Source organism: Pterocles gutturalis, unplaced genomic scaffold (assembly GCF_000699245.1).
Source record: "Pterocles gutturalis isolate BGI_N339 unplaced genomic scaffold, ASM69924v1 scaffold15545, whole genome shotgun sequence".
Lineage (NCBI taxonomy): Eukaryota > Metazoa > Chordata > Aves > Pterocliformes > Pteroclidae > Pterocles > Pterocles gutturalis.
The window spans coordinates 141,057-158,348 of NW_010144028.1; the positions used below are offsets into that span (position 1 = coordinate 141,057).

The 17,292-nt window shown below is 38.4% G+C and overlaps 1 protein-coding gene across 1 annotated transcript in view; it reads right to left on the reverse strand.

Moving 5' to 3' along the window:
• LOC104470153 (protein kinase C-binding protein NELL1-like) overlaps positions 1-17,292 on the reverse strand; it is a gene marked incomplete at its 3' end in the record, with an annotated part of 171,189 nt that overhangs the window by 125,525 nt on the left and 28,372 nt on the right. Inside the window, exons 5-9 of the mRNA XM_010084976.1 lie at positions 13,324-13,420; positions 7,272-7,344; positions 6,948-7,030; positions 2,238-2,372; positions 1,283-1,385 (exon numbers count right to left, since the gene is read on the reverse strand). Of these exons, the coding sequence (XP_010083278.1) occupies positions 1,283-1,385; positions 2,238-2,372; positions 6,948-7,030; positions 7,272-7,344; positions 13,324-13,420 (491 nt within the window). The remainder of the gene's footprint in view (positions 1-1,282; positions 1,386-2,237; positions 2,373-6,947; positions 7,031-7,271; positions 7,345-13,323; positions 13,421-17,292) is intronic.

The following is a 17,292-nucleotide window of genomic DNA, read 5'->3' on the forward strand; positions in this document are numbered from 1 at the left end:
TTGACTGACATGCTGAGTTCTTGTCAGAATAACGAGTCAAGTTTGTGCCAATCACTGACAAAAGCCAAGTCTGATTGTTCATCTTTCCATTACAAGTAACAGGAACACCATTTACTCATGGGCATATATGTTGAATCTACAATTCTGCGCCTTGCGTTCCTTTGTGTTAGATTTTGATTGTTGTGTGTACATGCATATCAGCAAAGACGTGTCAAGAGAAACATATAGTTTCATGAAAGAACTTTCTAGACTCTCAATGTTACAAATAAAAATATTTTGACACGAAAAATACAGACCAGCATGGCCACTTTACCACCCAAGTAGTCTGTTCATAAACATCTTTTAGTAAGCAGAATACTCATGCCAACATACAGCTGAGAGAAATGAGATGACATGAGTAAGCAAGAGCGAGTGCAAGATCACAGCTAAAGGACATTTCTTCATGGGATTAATGAATTCAGTGACTGAAATAAGGTGACAGAATGCTAAAAAAAGTGTTATTTTCCTAATAAATCTTAAAATAATTCAACATCTCTCTCTCAATTAATTATTGAAAAATGCGTGTGAAGTTTGCTAGTCTCCAAGACTCAGGGGTGGGGGCTGAGATAATTCATGCTTCTCTAAGGTAAGACTGGCATCAGTATTCAGCTAAAATTTCCATATATAAATTGTCTTTGTCCCTTGTACTACTATTAAAGCAACAAATATTGAATTTTCCTTCCAGGAACGTTACTTACAGCTTTCACTTCCTGAAGAAGGGACTGAAAGCCAACAATAACACTGACCGCAAAACTGACTTTTTTTTTCTTTCTTCTCATTAATTTATTTTGAAATTAATTATAGCAAGCTATCATTCCACAGATATTCTGAAATTCTGTCATGTTTATTTTAAAGAACAACATTCCAACCCAAAATAAAAGATAGGCAAAAACATAACAGCTCAGTTTATTATTCATTGCTACAGAAAGTTCAGACCAAAGGCTTGATGCTTCTCAACATCAACACGAGATAAAAGCTGAAGCCCAGTAAAGCTTCCCTGCCCCAAACAAGTAGACAAATAATTTTGCACTGCAATAAGTAAAAAGAGAATCTTGGAAATTTGCAATCCCTGTTCATTTTTCAGCATTTATTTATTTTCTCCTTAAGTCAAGTTTGCCACTATGTCTCCTTACCTGAATTACTAGGACCTATGAAAGTCATTATAAAACATGTCTGCTTTCAGGAAAAGCTTAATTCTGCTTAAACAGAGAGTGAAGCTAGAAGGTCTGCGTGATGTACTTACCCTTGCATATTTTGCAGCACTGGCTTTCCACATGCACTGGGAGAGCATCCGGAGGACAATCGAGAGGGGGACAGGACATTCTTCGGCACTCTACAACTCCACTCTAAGCAAAGGTTTTTAAGAGAAAATTCAACTACAATTGTTGTAGTTAGCAAATATTTTATACAAAACACAGAAGACAGAAAACTAAGGAAATGAAAACAGCATTGTGGATTACCAACCCAACCTTCAGTAACAAGTTTAATCCTATCTAACTAAAAACTTGAATCAAAATGCATCTGCAGGTGAACCACCCCATTTTGATATGTATTACTGGTTATACCCCACTTTCCCAGAGTAAAGCACAGTAAGTGGAAAACGTAAGCCCATCTTCACAAGAACATAAGCACCACTTTCTGTAGGTTGTGCCAATCATCTTTGAGATTTTTAACAATCAGTTTTCTATTTTCTTCAGCAAACAAAGACTCTCTTCAGATATTTATCAAATAATTTCACCAAGACAAGGTTTACATACTAATTTTCTTCTGTTCCTCAGGTTTTGAAAGTGATAAACACTGAAAACAGAATCTGCATGTTGTTACCATGCAAGATGTAACTAAGCATCTATGAATACTATTAAGATAATGCTTCCTTTTAGAAAAATCTACTGCAGTGAAAACAAATCCAAACCAAACACAGACAATTCCACACTCTCACCCCAAAACCGCAAAGTCCTTGCAGATATAATTAGAACAAATAAGAGAGCGTTGTCAAGGGAAAGCAGGTTTTATTTATGAAGCTTGCACATAAGCAATGTCAATTTTTTATTTATTTTACCATTTCCCTCCCTATTGTTCATACTGCCACAAGATGCATACTAAAAATATAATAATTCTCAGAGTTAACATTATGTATTCAAGGACCATTTTCACATTTTAATTAGGTCCTATTCCTTAAAGTCTTTAGAAATTCTTACTTTGCATGTGCAATTCCTGCAGTGATCATCTTCAACCCATGAGTCTTTGTCTCTATAGATCAATCCATTTACTTGACACGTCTTCTCACAATGACAGTCTTCCAATTGACTCAGTCTTGTTTCTGCATAATTTAACTATAAATGAAAGTAACTTGATGAGATTTCTGCAATTCAAACACATGATTTAAAAAGGCAAATATGAGAAAGTAGTATCTTTAGCCAAACCAAGTTTGACTACAACCTTCAAAACACTGCACCAGGATGTCAGCAGGTAACAAACTAACTTTGACCTCGGACTTTGATGGAGCTAAGTGACAACAGTTTATGACTCGTGCAACTGTCTCTGTACTGTAACAAACCCCACTAAGATCCCTGCAGGAATGTCCGGGCACTACCAAAAATATACAAACTACAATTGCTTTTTAAAAAATTTCTTAATTCTTAATTGCTCATCAACCTGATTACAAGTCAAAAAGCATGAAGACTGGCAGACTGACCTTTCCTAATCATCCCCATGTCATTGTTATGCATCAACCAGACTAATAATTTCTGACTTTTAGAAAGGTGTTAACCTTACAATAGCAAGTGAAATTTAGAAGGGAAAGAAAACACTTCTTGCTGTTCCCATTACCTCCTCAATTACAACTACTAAAATTAGTATCAAGAAGCTAAAATTGATGCATCTTTTCCTAGTATTACATCTGCACACTAGCAATTGCTATGTTTACGGATGAGAAACTATCAAATAATAAGTGAGGACAACACTCGTTCATGTAGCAGCAGCAAAGGACAAGGCTTTTTGAACCACCCTCTCCTAAGCCACATCACAGACCTCCTCTTACGCAAGGTACCAGCTTACCATCCTCCAGCGAGGAACAACCCTTGTCTATGCACACCTTGTACCCACTGCCATCATCTCTAAGCCCTAAGAGCACTCAAAATCACTTTCCCACTTAATAATACTAAAAATAAACAAACACAGACATAATATTTAGAACTAAATACGTGCATTCTTCAGGCCCCAGAACTGCCACTGCTCTAAAAATGACCCTAGTGCCAGTTACAAGAGTTTCTCAAGGTCTTGATTTTTTACATTGTCTTCTGCATATAAACCATCACACAGCAGATAGCAAGGCTACCTAAATCTGGCACAAGATAAGATGAATGAATATTCTATTCTGCTATAAATATGATGCTATTTTCCTACATTATAGATTGCTACATTTTAATTGTAGCAAATTTTGTAAAAAGTAGAATACACAGTGCTATAGTATTTTTTTACATAATGGCATATACCTGAATTTCATATAATTCCATCCTCTAAAATTCCATCCATTTTAAATGAAAGTATTCTAATACATCCTCTTTCATTCCTCCCTGTAAAAGAGCAACATATTTAGGGGGAAGAAAAAGAGAAGAAATACTAGGTAAATTTCTGTGATTTATTTTTCCTCTGCAGTCCTCATGAGGAAAAGCCCTGAATAAAAGCTCTTTCTTTCTTAAGTTGTTATTCTGAGATAATAGGGAATTGATACTCATCTCCCCCAGACTCAGCATGACCTGGTGACTTCAAAACTGCTTTTCACAGTTTAAAGACAAAACTATCCTCTTACTGAGCTGCTTGTTTTCAGCAGAAACACTTTTCAGGTCGTTATACTTACAGTATACAAAATTTATTCAGTTTTGTTAAAAAGGTGTTTGATTTGTCTTACACTTCTACTTTATTTACTCTTTTTTTTTTTTCAATTAACAGTCCCATAAAAACGGGCTACACAAATTTTAGAGAAAGGACTTTAGAAATACCCAGATTTGAAAATGGTACTTGATATTGTCCTTTGCCCGTGCTAGAAATTATTCCCTAGAAAAAGAAGAAAACTCTAACAGAAGAGATATTTTCAATTTATTAACTTTTTCGGTCATTTGCATTATCTTGATAAGTTTTATTTACTTAAAAATAATTTACCTCCTGTTCTAAGAAATAGCTTTAAACACAGCACATCAATCAAGCGGATCACCAGAAGGAAGGCATGCAACAACAAATCCTCCAAGACACAGAGGTCAATGAATGGATATAGCCCACAGAATATGCTCAGAAACAACATCACTGTAACCTGCTCTACTAGAGTGACCAGAAACTCTGTTTCTAAACTTCAAGACTTAACTGAAAAATTTCTATTACGCTCAATAAAACAATGAATTCCTTAAAACTAGCAGAAACATCCTTCCAAATGTTGCCAAATGCACACAACTAGATTTGTTGAACACTTAAAACATCAGTAGAAAATTCTCAAGTTTCAAACATTTTTTAGGTTATGAACAAAAACAAACTAATGAGGGAGGATCAGCCCGCATCATACCAAACATTTTCCATATACTAACCAAATTCTAAGTTCTTGACAGTCAGGAATATTTGGCTAGCTATTATTCACAAAAGTTATTTTATACTTTCCCTGCTTCTCCTCTGCCCATACAAATAACTGAAAGATGACAAATTTCTGTTAAAAATGTATGGTTTCTGGCAAAATTAATAATAAAAAATATTTAAATAAACACCCCTAAAACTATCAAAATTTACATGGAAAATTTTGTTAATCATCTAACCATTCATGACCACATAAAGCCATGATGTAAACAAAGCAGACTCACTAGTCCATCAATGACCTCAAGTGCTTGATTTTTCTTGGTTTTAATCAAACTCAAGGTTTAACCTTTCCATTGAACTCAAGTGCTTGATTTTTCTTGGCTTTAATCAAACTCAAGGTTTAACCTTTCCAACCTCAACCAAGGAAAGAGTCAGCAAAAAGTTTTGTGCTGGAATTCTTCATGTATCTGAATACAAAGCACACCTTAGCGTGGGCCTGTAATTTACCAGCAACAAACCTGCGGTTCATTGCTCATGTACATTAGCAAGCCATTCTCTGACCACCTGCCCTGCCAAACAGGATCTCTGCAGGCAGCTGCCCAGCCCTTCTAAGCCTTGCTCTTTGCCTTGCCATAAATCATCCCCATATGATACATTTGTATGGCCATTAGGACCACTTGTGGCTATTGTGGCCAAGACTGAAAAAGCAGATACAAACCTTAATGCTTCCCTCAAGCCCTTCCATTTTTAACTTGCATTTGCCTACCAAATCAACTTCCTTCCCCGCTGCATGCACTTTTCCCGGACATTATTTCTGTAACAACTGCAACAAAACAGTGCACTGCTGTAACAGAAAGGAACTCACAATGAAGGATTATCCCAGCACCACTTTATGGAAGCACAGAGTCTCTGCAGCACAAATACTGTGTTATTTGCTTCCCCTCGCAAAGTACTAGCAAGCAAAAATATAATTAACAGCAGAGAAAGCAAGTTACTCAGTACAGTGCATAATTGGAACTTGCTCATACCACCAGCAGGGCTCAAAATAATTGCCTCTCTTTCGCAGTACAAGCAGCAAACTGAACTAAAAGCTTCACATTTTGCATTCAGAGTCAGCCTGTCCAAAGCATGTCAGATGAGTAAATGGATTGTCAGTATAATGCACACACTCTCTAAAACCAAAATTTCCCCTTTCCTATTAGGAAGGAAAAGAACACTTAAAGGCTGCAGAGTAACAAGTATAACGCTCTTACATTACTAGTATTACTATGCAAATCTGATTTTTGATATTCCTGTTCAGTAACTACACTGACATTAAAGGCATCTACAGGTTGGCTGCAGTTGCACTTAAATCTGTAATTAGCACATAAGTACTGTTTCAGATGAGACAATTAATTTCCCACAGACCAGATGGCTCACCAACATCTACCTCAAAAAGTGCTCACAGATTGCCCTTTAACACAGAGCAGGCATTCAGTCACCTCTAAAACACAGCTTCCTACCCCAAAACTTCACCACCATCTTAGCTGAAGTGTCTTGGCTAACACAGAAGTTGACTGTGTAATGTAGGAGAAGAGCCTGAAGAAAATGTCCAAAATCCCAAACAGAAAACCATTATAGCTTCCCATTCATCCTACTCACAATCCAAACTCAGGTTGGGGGGGAAGCAACAAAAAACCACAGCACACCACCTGGAACTGGCTTAACTTTCACACTGGTAAAAACCATTGATCAAAGGTGATGTCAAGCTTCCCATTTATCCTACTCACAATCCAAACCCAGGTGGGGGGGAAGCAACAAAAAACCGCAGCACACCACCTGGAACTGGCTTAACTTTCACACTGGTAAAAACCATTGATCAAAGGTGATGTCAAGATCAGCACAGCCAGCAGCTTCACAGGCATTTCCATTTTGGAGCCTCATTTCAATTCCCAGGAAGGAGACTACGCCAATCCTGAAGACTTCACAGGACTCCCCACAGGCAAACACGCACCCTCTGACAACATCACATGGTGAGAAAATTGTTGAGGGATTTCACTCCTTTGTTTCTGCATTTATCCCTCAGCAAGAAAAGGGAAATCATGCTAAGACTTCTTACAAAAACCCATACCCCAGGCATTTTGTCACTGTCTTACAAATAATAAGGCCGACAATAGAAGCCATATAAGGCTTAAGTGACATCCATGAAGCTATATCCCTAAGTCCACTGCAGATAGGGATACCAGCAGAAGGAGAAAAAAATGGCTCCACCATGAAAATGTAGAACAATTGCAAAAGTAATAAATACTTTAGTGTTGGTCTTAGTGCAGAAGGAAATGGGCAATCGACAAAGAAGCTTAGGTACCTACTTTTGCAGTCATTTTTGCCAGGAGTTCTTGCAAATCCATGATTCCTTGCACCAGGCTTAAGAAATCACTGCAGGTCGGGCATGCTCGATAAAGGAAATGTAAAAAGAAAAGGAAAGGAAGAGAAGGAAGGAGACAAACACCCATTAATAAATCAAGTCTGATATACTGCTGGTAATCTGAACATAAAATGCAATCTGTTTACAAAGAATTTTTGCCTTCTGGAAGTTGGAACATGCAAAAATGACAAGCCTGAAAATATTATTTTTAAAACAAAGAAAGAATCTGTATGAAAAATCTGAACAGAGAGAATAAATTGCTACTTACTGCGATTCAGATTAGGACACTGCGTTATATATCCGTTAGGTATAAAGATGACTTTCACATCTTGAATAACACCCTTTGTAAAAGAAGAGAAAACTGGTAATACAGATTACAAGCATTCACTTAGATCTGTTGCACAAGTCATTTAAATGGGTACAAAAAAATTGATCAGCTCACTCTTCTTATGATGAGAATATTTTGCCCAACTAAAGATGGACAAAATATAACAACTCCTCCTCCCTATCCTCCTGTGTGTTTGGATATTAATTTTCATAAAACACAGAGATAATACTGCTTTGTCTTTTGCAATCACCAAATATAAGCTGCTTAAATGTCTTAAAATAGGATGAGACTGGTGAAAAAGCAGTGAAATAATATCCATTATTCAAGCCTATGACACACTTTGCCAAAAGACAAAAAGAAAACGCAGCAGTACTCTTCAGTGATTTAGTCAAATAAAGACTGTGAAATCAAACATTACGAAAAGAGACATATATAGTGCAAGAGGTAAGTAAGAGCCTACACTTCAGCAGCTTGGTTCACACCAGTTCGTGTAATCATGGCATCAGTTAGAATTAAATCCTCTCTCTAACCCAGATGGAAAGCTCCTCTATCCAGGACTGGCAGAAATCAGGACTCCAAGGTCAGAGCCAGCTAGTGCAGATTGTATGAGGCCTGGAAACTGAACCATGCAGGACAGGAGAGAGAAAGGACCAGAAGGTCCAGTGCTGGCTGCATCCTCTGTTGTCCCTGTCTCACAAGGATGTCCCTGCTGGAAGCACCAGACACCAAGGGCTGCTCCGTATCCCTGCATACCTGGGTCCTGAAGAACCCTAAATCCTTCAAACGGCCTCTAAGTGCTGCAGCTTGCATTTGCTCTTTTAAGCTCAGTACAAAGGTCTTGCTCCATCTTTGACTGTACAACCCACTCACTCCACAAGATGAACCAGCTTCAATAATGTCACAGTTGCTAAGGGGGAGGAGCAAGGGAAAACAAGGGACTTGTAAGTGCTGCTATTTCCACTTCCCCTGACTGTTAATCAGATGTGGTGACATGGCTCTGTCTCCTCCCAGACACAGAAGAATTTCTTTAATTTGAATGGAAATTTATCATCGTGGCAGTTATTATCTAATTAAATCACTGATCTGTAAGACTACGTTTTAATTTTCAGTTAAATTTCAATAGAGTGAATCTTGCAGACCAAGGACATAGTCATGTGCTCAAAACATTGAACTCCACCCATAAATAAAATATAGGCTTCAGATAGCCCTTGAAGCCTGGCAAATACAGTAACATTTAACATCTATGCGTTCATTTGCTAAAACAGCAGAAGGTAATCAGCAAGCACCGTTTCCTGCTTATTGTTTCATGAGCAAATATTAACTGAAAATATTAATAGACATAATCAGATCACACTGTCTTTCTTGCAGGAGTATATGCGTTTACTAACCTTTTCATCTATGAGAATAATGAAACCATCATAATAATGAGAAGTAATACTGTCACCGGAAATAGAACATCCTGAAAGCCACTTTATATACTTTCTGCTAGCAGTCATCTGCGAGAAATTAGAACATGAGGCACAAAAATATATTTCACTGCCTAAGCCCCTCCAGTGAAAAGCTTAACCAAGAGCAAATGAGATTACAAAGTTTCACCAGACCATATCGCACAGCTAACAAGACATCATCCAGAAAGAAGTGATGTTTCCCTTAGCTTTTTCCTTTATAAAGTGCATATTGAACTTCATACATCTGTTGCATCAGAGCCCCAGCGTTCAATTGTGTTTTGGATAGATTTGCATTTAAATACAACTTGAAGAGGAAACATAACTATTTTTTGTGTCTTAATTTCTGGCTACATGAAAGCATGTTACCATGGAAAAATGTATTAACTTCAATTCACCAGTATAGATGCCTTCTAAGTCTATAAACCCTCTGAAACAGAATTAATATGATCAAATATAGAAGTGAACTTTCAAAGACCAGAAATTTCGCTGATGTATTTTTTTAATAGAAAGACTTCATTATAGGCAAATACTTATTACAGCCATAATTATTGTAACACATATGAACAAACTTCGACTATTCCTCCTTCAGCATTAAGTCTAAATTGCTGAGAGCTTTCTACAGCCATAGCCAGAAGGAGAATTAGGCATATCCAGCTCCCCAGGGGAAGCCCGGGGCTCTGGTTCACTTTGGCACAGGGTGGAGTTCTTCAGTCCACATTCTGTGAAAGGACACCAGGATTTGGCCTTGACAGGGAGATGTCAGTGGTCAAAATCTTACTTTTTTCTTTCCTTCCCAAGCAGACATCACCTTTATGTTACCATTAAAGCATTTGGCTAATTACAGCCAAAGCTTCAATTCAGCATCAGCACTCACTAGCTTGAAGAGCCTTCATCTGTGCAGACAGATTACCAGCCACAAGATTAAATTCAAGCCTGAAGCACTAAATATCAAGCCCATCCCACGAGGATGTAATACAGAAGCCCTGTTTATTGCACTTCTCATGTCTCTATTAAATAGAGGATTCCTCCCACATTCTGTGAAAAGGCTCATATATTCCATGAGCTCTCTAGTGCATTTTCATTTCCTCCTTTGCCTTTCACCCTCTTTAAAACCTGCGTCTCCCAGAGAGACAACGTGTGCCACGCAGCTGTGCAAGCTGCACCGGCCAGCGCTGCTGAAAGGCTCTGCACGGAGGCACCGGCAGATGTGCCCGACACCCTGTGCCTGCACAATGCCATGCCAACACCACTAGATCCGCGCTGTCCTCCCCTCCACAGGGCAGGCATGGTACAGTTGCTCTGGGCACTGTATTTGCCTCACCCTACTCCATGTGACTCTGAGACCAAAATGACTACAGAAGCCCAACAATACACACGATGCTGTGCTGTAAAAATACCAATGTGGTTCTCAAGCACCTACTATACAGTTCTGAGACACAGCAGCTGGATCAATAGAGGCTGCTATAGTAGATATGAAAATTGCCATCTTTTGACATGAATCACCTAGTCAGCAATGCATTAATCAGCTCATTTCTGCAGCAGCTCTTTGGAGGGAGCCTTAGGGGGAAGGCTTCTCCCCAGTGATGAAATGAATTTTGCAGATAATTCAGATGCTGACAGCAATCAGATCCATCCTAGAGTGAGGGTTCCCTGGATGTCTGGCATCACTCTCTTTCTCCTTTCACTCACATTTACTTTGTTTTCCTAATCTGATTCTAACAGCATTCTTTAGACCTAAAACAAATCTTGCTTTTGGGCCACACAAAGAAACCTGAAGAGTCAGCATGTATTTTCCAAGGAAGTAATTCCTGAGATTCCCTTCAAAGCAAACAGACAAATCTATCTTAAGTCTGCTCTGCATTTGCTCCCACCACTGCTGTGCTAAAACCTTTCCATCTTGTCTGAACTCAAATGCTTGCTCATAGCAGGTAAGCTACAAGTAGTAAGAGAGACCAGTTGTACAGGGCAAGACCTCAACTCCCTTGATCATGCCACAGAGCACTTCATTCCCCAGCGAGGCCACAGACACAGCAGGGCCACTTGTGGAATAATCACTGTAAGTAAAGATGTAGAACAAAAGCATAAATTAAAACTCGCTACAGTGACTGATGAATATCATATTCTCTCCTTCCTCTTCTGGTATTACAATCTAAAATAGGCATGAGAATATGACCCAAAAAGTGCTTTAATACTATTCATTTATGGAGAAATACAATAATTAATTAACTATCATTAAAGTAAGAAAATTTTGGAGTGGCAAAGATGATACTCAGTATCCAGTGCTTTCTGTTACATACATTATCATGGCTCCAACACACATACAAAAATGCTAGTTCTTTTTTAACGGTTTTATTTCCCTGCAGATCTCTGTTTACATTAAGGAAAAGGCATCTATTTTTTTTAATACACAAAACCAGTGAAACTAATTGCTCTGAAAAAGAAAGGGAAGTCCTGCTGAGCATGTAAACACATGGAAAGATGTGTAATCTTTACAAACTGGCAAAATCCCAATCTTTTGCAATAAGTACCATTTTTAAAAAAGTAAGATTTCTGATACTCTCAAGCAGGATTAAAAAAATACAACCAACTATATTTCTGCCCTGAAGACAGTAAAATATTCAAGTATGCATAAAGCAAAGTAAGGCACTTGTCAGCTTTCATTACGATCAATAAAAACTGTCAGCTCATTAGCATATCATTAGCTACCCTGCTGTTTCCAAAGTGTTAACGTGTAGAAATATTAATTTACAAACATATAATATCCCAGAGTTCTGAGGCTCTGACTGCCTGCATAAAATAAGAATTTAAGATGGGTGAACCCAATATAACTTCTTTTTTTCCTATGTAGCTATAAACATATGTTTACCATCTGCAGAATTATGGGAAGCAGCTGAGGTAAAAAAACAACAGCTGTAGAATAAAATAATACTATCAATTTCACTTCACAGTGACAGCTCAGCTGCTAGAGGATGAAATGTTCTCTAGGTTCAGAACAACTCTCAGACCATCACTGAAGTTAAAAGTTAGCTTTTAGCTCTGTTTCACAATTAAGATTGTTAGTTGCTATGCTTAAATAATTTTAGCATAAAATAATTGTTCTAGCTTGTCGAAATCTGGGGACTTCGAGGAGAGGTCCTCAGAAAAACAGCAACTTGTAAAACTGTCTTATGAACTGACAGCTTCAAAGCAAAACTGAGTGGGTGGTAAATCACCTTGGCAACAAATCCATGCCAATATCGAGGATAGCAGATTGGCCTATCACCGACTATAGACTCTTGCACTGATAAATACTTGCGCTGTGGCTTGTTATCCAAAACTTGAAGAAATGGCAGAAACTTTGCTATAGCTTCCTTACTAAGCAAAGAATTAATTTTAAAGTGGAGGGAGTGTTTTTCATTTGTTGGTGAATTTTGTTTGTTGCTTGGTTCAGCAACTCGCCTGGAAAATCATATAACCTCACCAGGGGCCAAAAAAAGCTGACAGAAAATGTACAGGAGATGGCTTTTGAAGTGGTAGGTCATTTCTCTGTCCTTTCCAACCTTGGAAATATATTGCCATTAACTGAATCTGGAATATATTGCCATTTCATGAATCTTTTTCATCTGAAAAGCTCCTCATGCCGACACTGGCATACTCAATGATGATGTCTTGGGGACCCTCATAAATGGAAAAAGACTGCATTTCCAGCTAGAAGGTAGAAGCAGCCCGAGTCCTAGCCAGCCTTTCAGCCTGCACTGTTTGGAAGCAATGGAAGCTCCAAAGGATAAAGCAGCTCATGAACAAAACCTGGCGACCCACTATTCACTCTCTGTTGAGAAACACAAGTCACGCTTTGTTGAGATAAAAAGAAAGGAAGGTACTCCAGTAACAGAAAAATCTCCTGTTCGGCAGCAAGGCAAATGCACTGCATGCAATAGCTAGTATCTGCCAAAGCCAGAAGGACCACAGGCCGGAAGACCTTCTCTGCTCTAGAAGTCAGTGTTGATGGGGGAAAACGAGGAAGAGGAAGCGTCACCCAAGGCAAGCAGCAGAAGGGTGTGGGTATTCTGCATATGAATCAAGGAGGAAATTCTGCTCTACAAGTCAGTGTTGATGGGGGAAATCGAGGAAGCGTCACCCAAGGCAAGCAGCAGAAGGGTGTGGGTATTCTGCATATGAATCAAGGAGGAAATGATTGGAGCCCAGAGCAAAGCTGATGTTTCAGGAAGGTTTAAAGGTGCGAGCCAAGAATAGACTCTTACGTTGCCTACACAGTCTCGTTCTGTCCCCAGGAGTGGCAAGGCAGGCCACAGCCCGTAGGTGAAACCTGAAGTAAGGAAACCAAACAAAACCCTCAAATACTGGGCACTGCGGTCAGTGACTACAATACTCTACCTTGCAGGAAGAGACCCTTTTTTCTAAGTGTTGGACCTACCTCAAATCCCAAGCCCACTGTTTCTACTAAGATTCATACAGATCAGATTCCAGGAGTATAAGATAACTAAACAGAAATAACTTGCTGACTATTTATTTCCTTCTTCACGTGCCATTTCATATCTGCTTACCTTAAAGAAGCCATGTTTCCTGTTTCGTTGCCCGAGCCATAAATTGCTTTCAGGTGTCAGATTTGTTTCTGGGGGATCAATGATGCGTTCATAAATCCTGTAGAGGGAATACATTGCCATTACTTGAATCCTCTTTTTCCTCTGAAAAATTCCTAGTCAAAAATCAGTTAATGATAAAAGATGGAAAGTAGAACAGGGAAAAAAAAATCCATTAAACATAATATTTATCACTGATAGTTTTGCAGGTATATTACAACCTTAAAAGAAGAAAAAAAAAATAGGAAAAAATATTAAAATCATTAGCATATGAAGACTGCATAAAATTGAAACTCCTCTTGTGCAACGGTGCAGCACTAGGCTGAAGAAACACAATGCCAGAACCCACCGTAGCAGGGAAAACAATAAAATGGGACCATTGTAGCCTAGAGGTCTCCTTCACACTCAACTACCCAGTCTGGAGAAAAGGTACAGTCACAAACAAGATCCAACCAGGGAAACAGCCCTTTGGGATTTTCAGACTGTTTACAGTTTTGAATAGACTTCACTAAGAAACTATTCCACCTCTACTCCCATGGCCTTTTTGTCTCTACATTTGCGGTACTCCTCCTTGCACTTAGACCTTTTGTTTTATCCACTTCTCCCCTGTTTGTTGCTGTTACTGAATTCACGTGGCCCGGGTTCACGTGTCCTGCCACTACTGCACATCCAGCTTGCCCATGTCACTGGTACAGGTCTGATACAGATGGGGACCTCTTTGTATATGTTTGGTACCTAGCACTATAGTGATATTTCCTTGGTTATTCTTCAAGGAACTAGAAATAACAACAATAAGAAAAAACAACGACAACAAGCAACATAAGGTCCATACGCAAACTTTACGTACTGCATAAACTTGCACAGGAATGACATACTCTACATACCAAATCTCTAAAATTAATTAATGAAAAATTGCTGTAACATAGCATTTTTCAAATTGACAAAAATAAGCATCTGGAGTTGTAAAAGGGTTTTCTGGGATGACACGTGTCACCTTCTATGGCTTTATCCATGCTTGACCAATACTTCATATTTGCCAGATGTATAACTAGATTATATCTACTGCACTTCCATTTCATGAAGTGCTGATCTAGAGCTTCTTAGAGATCAGTTTCCAATACATTTGGTTTCAATACTCACACAGAGAAATGCGCAATACACTTCACAAGAACAGGACTGCTTAGAAAGAGAACTCCAGGGAACTGTGGTCTCTAAAATTACTGCAGAGTGAATAGCCCTTCCAGCATGAGGAGACCCAGGTCTCTAAGTTAATGGAAGCTCTACTCCACACTTCAGACTTTCAGATTTATGATTACTGCACTCACTTTCACAAAGCTTGCTTTGCCCCTACTTTATGCTGACAGATTTCAAAGAAGCTAAACCATAAACCTGGAGTAAAACAACCGTGAACCAATCCTTTCTTGAAACATTCATGCTCAGAATACATTCCCTAACCACTGATCAATGCATTTAGCTAAGCGTGGTGAGTAAATACCTGTTAATTGCCAAAGACCCATTATATCCTTGTGTTTTGTATCTCTACCTTACCTGCACACTTTGCTTTATTAAGTATTACTATGCAATCCTCAGAAACAGCTTTTTCAAGGACACATTCCAAACAGGCATCTGTGACATAATAAATACAACATACAGAAAACAGAAAATCTATCAAATAATCAGTGGATTCCTGAAAGGGAGTGTATCTAAAATATGTGCATGCAAATACATGTACACACATCTTTCTCTGCATAGAGGAAGAGCCTCTCTGGGATTAAGATCTATTGGACAAGACAACACTTCCCTTCCATGCATGCAATCTAAAATTATTTTTACCATCTTTATAATGTTCTGGTAGAATAAGGAAATACATTCATTTTACATGTGTGCAAACTGAAACACAGCAAGACTAACTGATTAACCAAGATCACAAACACTGAGTCAGAGAGGGACACTGCCCAAGATCTAAGCCACTAGGCTGGGCAGGACAGAGGCGTAACTGCCTCATGCACTGGGCCACACTCCCTCTGGAAAAGACGTGACATAGAATTGTCTCTTGAAGTGAAGATTTCTTATATGCAACTTTAACAAGCCAAAGTTAACACTTGGAGAGCATTTCCACTTTTGTGGAGATGCAGCTCTTCTTCATACATACAATATTCGCCATGCCAGAAGCATTTTGGAAATAGCTGCAATATTTAGCAGAACATGAAAATAAACTCTGTGTCTGTTCACATTAGAATACATCAGCCAACATGGACTGAACGGGAGATGCAACTGCCTAAAATTCTGAACAATAAAAAAGACTACAACTCCAACAGTTACTACAAGGAAGCACACCAAATCACAAAATTTCTAAATTCTTTCAGGTCTAAAATATGAGTAGGTTACTAAAAGAGAAATATGTCTTCTCAAATTCGTGGACTAGGTATGAACCAGAGACATTTCTTTTATTAGTAATACAATTAAGAAACAAATAGCTGCAGTCTAAATATTCCTGTGGCTGAGGCACAACAGGAACCTCATTTCTCAGTCCCTGGTCTCTACTGATCCAAGAACGGGCTTTTTTTTCCCCCGATATGGCTGCCACTCTTACTCTCATGAAGTTATGAATCTACATGTAGCGACCAGGTGCTGAATTCATTGCACCCAATTTTAGATGTCTCAAAAGCTGACGCCTACAAGTGGAGCTCGTCCTCTAGACTCACTTATTTAATGAAGAGACAAATGTTTCTAGGGTGTGATTCATCTTACAGCAAATGAATCACTCTCTGAGGGTCCCTCCAATGACTGCATAGAAGCACTTGCTGACATTAGAGTGAATCATCAAAACAGATTTTTGCAATTCAAAAGCTGATCCTCAATACTGACATTCTCTTGCAACCATTTGTTTCCCTTTATACATCCATCCGGATCCTCAGACCCTTTAAATAAACTGAAGGGTATGGAGAAGTCACACAAAATAATGCACTGTTCATGGCAGAGGCTTTGAAATGGCACTCTCAGCTGCGGTGACAGAAAGTCAGAGGAGAGAGGGAGGTTCCCCCATATTTTGGATTAGTCTTCCTCCTAATCTAATTCACAGAGGTGTGGACCAGCTTGACCACTGTTAGCATCTCCAGATGAGGCTGCAAAAATCAATATATCTGAAAAAGCAAATGTAAAACCTCCTAACACAGCCATTGTATAAAACTAACCAGCCACTTCAAAAAGTTTGTCCCACATGTTTTTGGAATCCCAGCTGCATAAAGAAAACGATGATTATATCAGTCCCTAGCTTTAAGATAAAATATCGGCATTTGTCTTTACATCTATTCTTCTGAAGGGATTAAGAACTGATTTTGAAAAGAAATAGTAGGATATCTTTACATATTTCTCTTTCAACCTATTTTCTGTATGCTTCCAATGAAAATGTGTCAATACCAACATGATTGGATTTTCTTGATAGTGTTTACAGATAGGACACATTATTTGACATGCATTCAGTTCTGGAACAACTTTAACTGAATTATTCATTCAGTTTTCAATGTTGTGTTTCAGAAAAATAATCTTCCTGAGGGAAATTTTGATTTTTCATGCTATCTCCTCTGTCATAGCATAGGAGTTCACAATCACTTAACAGAGGAAAGCAATTTAGATTAAAATCTCAGGTTTTGAGGGAAGCCTTTTGTTATTAAATTCTGAATATACAATAGCAACTGCCAACGATTTAATAAAAAGTTAGTGTTCAGCTCTGGGAGAAAAAAAATAGGAGGCGTCCAGTGATAGTATACGCTAGACTCAACAGTGCATGCTCAGTTTTTAAATTCTCTTCAAACTCTGTCACCCAAATGATTTCATTCATTTTCCTGTATAATCACAAAGTGAATGTACTTCACTTTTCAGTTTAATTGTTCCAACTACAAATCTAAATTTCAAAAATGTATCTAAATAAAA